This window comes from Tupaia chinensis, unplaced genomic scaffold (assembly GCF_000334495.1).
Source record: "Tupaia chinensis unplaced genomic scaffold, TupChi_1.0 Scaffold000357_1, whole genome shotgun sequence".
NCBI classification, from domain to species: Eukaryota; Metazoa; Chordata; class Mammalia; order Scandentia; family Tupaiidae; genus Tupaia; species Tupaia belangeri.
Window position 1 is genome coordinate 817105 of NW_006159853.1, and position 3977 is coordinate 821081.

Here is a 3977-nt window from a genome sequence, read left to right on the forward strand (position 1 = left end):
ACTGTTCTTTACTGGTGCCCTCTCTATAGTCTCTCCACGTGGGAAGAGTACACTCCGTTCTCGATTGACATCAAGCTTGGCCATGTGATTTGCTTTTGCCAATGGACTATGACCAAAATATACTTATCACATGATTCCATTATGGCTTTTTTTATCTCTGTCATAAGAATAAGTGTCCCTTGGGAACCAGCAGTTAGCGTAATGGCTATGTCGCTGGACTCCCACGTAGTCGACCACGGTTTGCGTCCCAGACCCGGTGGCTTAAAACTCACGCCGGGCGTGTGTGCGTGCATCTTGCTTTCTGTCTCTATGTCTCTGTCTGTCTGGTGAGCGCACGGGCCCTATAGCAAAAACATCTCCAAAAAAAAAAAAAAAGAATAAGTGTCCCATACATGGACTACTCCTTCAGCCTGGTTACCTTAATGAAGACAATATAAACAGAATCAGAGAAACCCAGGGCATGTAAAATGAGCCAACAATTTTGTTGTTGTAAACCACTGAGATTCAGAGTTTTGTTTTTTGTTTTTTGTTTTTGTTTGTTTGTTTGTTTACCACAATATAGTTTAGATACAGATGACTAATATATCTTATTGGGATCATTTACAACATGCAGTACCTCCCACTCTCTGTCCTCACATAATTGACTTCATTTCATACCAGAACTCAGGAAGACTGAAAACTAGCTTTGAATTAGTTTAACTCACAATTATGTTAAGAATCCAATCTTATGCCTCACACCCATCATCATCTTCAAGAACCACCATGAACATCCTAGGAGCTGGGTTAGGTGTGCATTCTCTTAACTCATATAGCACTCTCTACTTAAGTCTATGGTAGTACCGAACATACCATAGCAGAATCACTAGTTTAAATGACTTCCCCCTATACTTTACCAAGTCTCCAAGTTCTAAGTAAGGCAAATGCTATCTCTTATATATTTTTAAAATGGTATAACCAGAACATACCACTGGGCTCACTGTATAAGGAGTTTAATAAATGTTTATCAAATAAATTAGTGCATTAGCATTTGTTTGACCTATTAAACTTTTATTTTTCATTACATTTAGTACAGTAAAGCAAATACATGTAAACCTCAGTATTCTTCACACAACAGCAGAAGCAAGGGAGGCCAGCCACAATTCAGAGTGCTTTTTCGGATGTTGTTATATTTGTTTAACACCTGAAGGTAGATCACTATCAGTGAATCTTTTCAAACTTTCAAGGAAAAGCCTATATCTATAGCTATATGCTATATATTCTCTTCTAGATAATGCAGCAAGATGGAAAGAGTCCCAAAGTATTTTATAAAGCTATCAAAACTCTTATACCAAAATACAACAAAGATAGCAAGTGGTCAATCACATTTACCCTACTGGACAGGATATTAAAACAGCTGAAACATTTCAAGATACCAAAGAATAAAATATGAAAAGACATAAATGGAACTGGAATATAAATACCAAACACAATAATATACCTGCCATGCTAATACATGAGACTCAGGGCCCTAGGGCTCAACCTCACAAGGCCCCTCTGACTGATACACATTTCTCTATCTGAAGTTGTGCACAAAAAACTGCCTGTGTTCAACATTAGCCCTATTGGCCTCATCTTCTAATGCCTCTCTGTACTGCTGGGGCCAGTCCTGTGGTTCTTTTCTGTGGATTCTGGCCATGTATCGTAGGGCTTTCATTTTGGAGGTTTCCAAGCGAGCTCTAGGGCCCCATACAAATTCATACTGGACTGGATCACTGTCAGGAACCCGTAAACTGTCTATGTAACGCTGACTCAAATACCTACAGGTAATCACATGCTTTCTTCCAGACTGAACCCCTAAACCACGCAGAAAGGCCCAGACTGCAGACTCCTTGGCGTGGTTGCCCATTATGAAGATGAAGCTTAGGACCTGCATTAAGAAGTTGTTGCCAGGCCTGTTTGGACTGTCTACAATCTCTTCAATTTCTTCCATTTCCCTTCGGTTGTACAAGGTATAGGAGTGGTTCCTGGGATCAAGTACCACTAGCTCTGTCCCATAGACATGGTTCAGGGTGCGAGCAGCACGATTCAGGAGGTCAGGGAACACTTTACTGCACTCTCGGCCAATGTAGTAGAGAATTCCTTTCTTTGGTATAGGCAGCTTAGTTGAATCCATGAGCAGAAATAACTGCACCAACTTCCTTGCTTTGCTCTCCAATCTTGACTCAGGCCATGAATGAGGGGGATATTTTGAGGAATAAGTGGAAATCTCTGAATCAGGGGTTGCTACCTCTGCAGCAGCTTCTTCAAAAAAGTGCCTCCTGTGGGGAGGCAGAGCCTGCCAACCCTCAGCAGCACCTCTGCTAGCATCTTCTTCCAGAGCCTCATTGTATTGCTCTGGCCAATCCATAGGATCTTTATTATAGACTTTAGCCATGAACTTCAGAATTTTCATCTTGGTGGTTTCTACATGGGACCTTGGGCCCCAGAAAAATTCATACTCCACTGGGTCACAATCAGTTATTGGCCTGTAGTCCAAGTAACGCTGCCATACAAACTCTACAGACAGAAGTCTCTTTGGGTTCCCAAATATGGAACCCCGCCTCTCCCTCTGCACCCCCATCCTCCAGAGCATTTCCCAAATCTCAGTCTCTTTGGCTTGGTTGCCGTTCAGAAATATTTGTCCTAGGATCATCATCAAGAGGCCCATCTTTGGCCCATTTGGGCTCTCTTCTAACCCTTCAAAAGGCACAGGTCCCAGTTTGTTGAGCAGAATGTAGGTGCGTTGCTCAGGGTCAAGTTCCCTTAATTCAAACCTAAAAATGCAATCCAGGTGGGCTGCTACTCGTCTGAGGATCTCAGGGAACTGGTTGTGATATTCTTTAACAACATATTGCAGCATTTCAGACTCTCGGATAGAGTATTTGCTCTGATCCTTTACCAGTAGGAACTGCAACAACTCAGCCACATTCTGTTCCATAGGGTCCCAGGGCTTCAGATTATTGATTTGAGAACTACTGAGGCCCTTAATGGTAACGGAGTTGGAACTGTCACAGTCTCTCAGGTCCTGTAATTCCATGGGGCCTTCTGCACCCGTGGGGCCCTCTGAGTCCAAAGAAGCCTTAGAAAGTTTAGGGTGTGGCAAAGCAATAGGGCACTTGGTGGGGTTCTGGCCCACAGAAGCACTTGAGCTCAATAATACTGCAGCGTCCTCAGAGGCAGTGGGCATCCAGGAGGTGCTAAGGACCCCCCTGTGGGTGGATGGCACAGAAATATGTGATCCTTCAGATGCAGTGGGCAGCAAGGAGGTGCTAAGGACCTCCCTGTGGGTGGGTGGCACAGAAATATGTGATCCTTCAGATGCAGTGGACAGCCAGGAGGTGCTCTGTCCCTCACCAGGGGTGGGCAGCACAGAGACGATTAGTCCCTGAGATGTGCTGGGCGGCCCAGAAATGCCTGGTCCCTCACTAGTGTTGGGCAGCCTGGTAGTGTGCGGTCCCTCATTGGGGGTGATCAGCCCAGAGGTGCTGTGTCCATCAGAAGCAGTGGGCGGCACAAAAGTGCTTGAGGACTCACCCGGTGTGGGCGGCACGGAGATACTCAGTCCCTCACTGGGGGTGAGGGGCACCAAGACACTCAGCCCCTCAGAGACGGCAGGAGTCTTGGAGGTGATTGGGCCCCCACTGGGTGTTAGCAGCAGAGAGGTGCTCGATCTCTCAGAGACAGTGGGCTGCCTAGAGGTGTTTGAGCCCTCTGATGCAATGGGCAGCGCAGAGGTGCTTGGGCCCTCACCAGGGGTGAGCAGCACAGAGGTGTTCTGGCCCTCAAACGTGCAGAGGCTCTGGAGGATCTGGGGATCGCTGGAACCCTGGGGAGCGTCTAAGCCTGGAATAGTAGCGGGAAGGCCCGGGGCGTTAAGGGCCTGCATTTCACCCCAGCTGCTGTTGTGCGCAGTGGCCTTTGCACCGCGGCGGCGGCGGCGGCGGAGGGAACTTTCGCTT

At 46.4% G+C, this 3977-nt stretch overlaps 1 protein-coding gene across 1 annotated transcript in view; it reads right to left on the reverse strand.

Moving 5' to 3' along the window:
- Positions 1-1039: 1039 nt before the first annotated feature.
- The window catches only part of LOC102476892 (melanoma-associated antigen E1), a 36115-nt gene continuing 33177 nt past the window's right edge, over positions 1040-3977 (reverse strand). The window contains exon 3 of the mRNA XM_006152767.1: positions 1040-3974. Within this exon, the coding sequence (XP_006152829.1) occupies positions 1553-3974 (2422 nt within the window). The 3' untranslated portion in view covers positions 1040-1552. The remainder of the gene's footprint in view (positions 3975-3977) is intronic.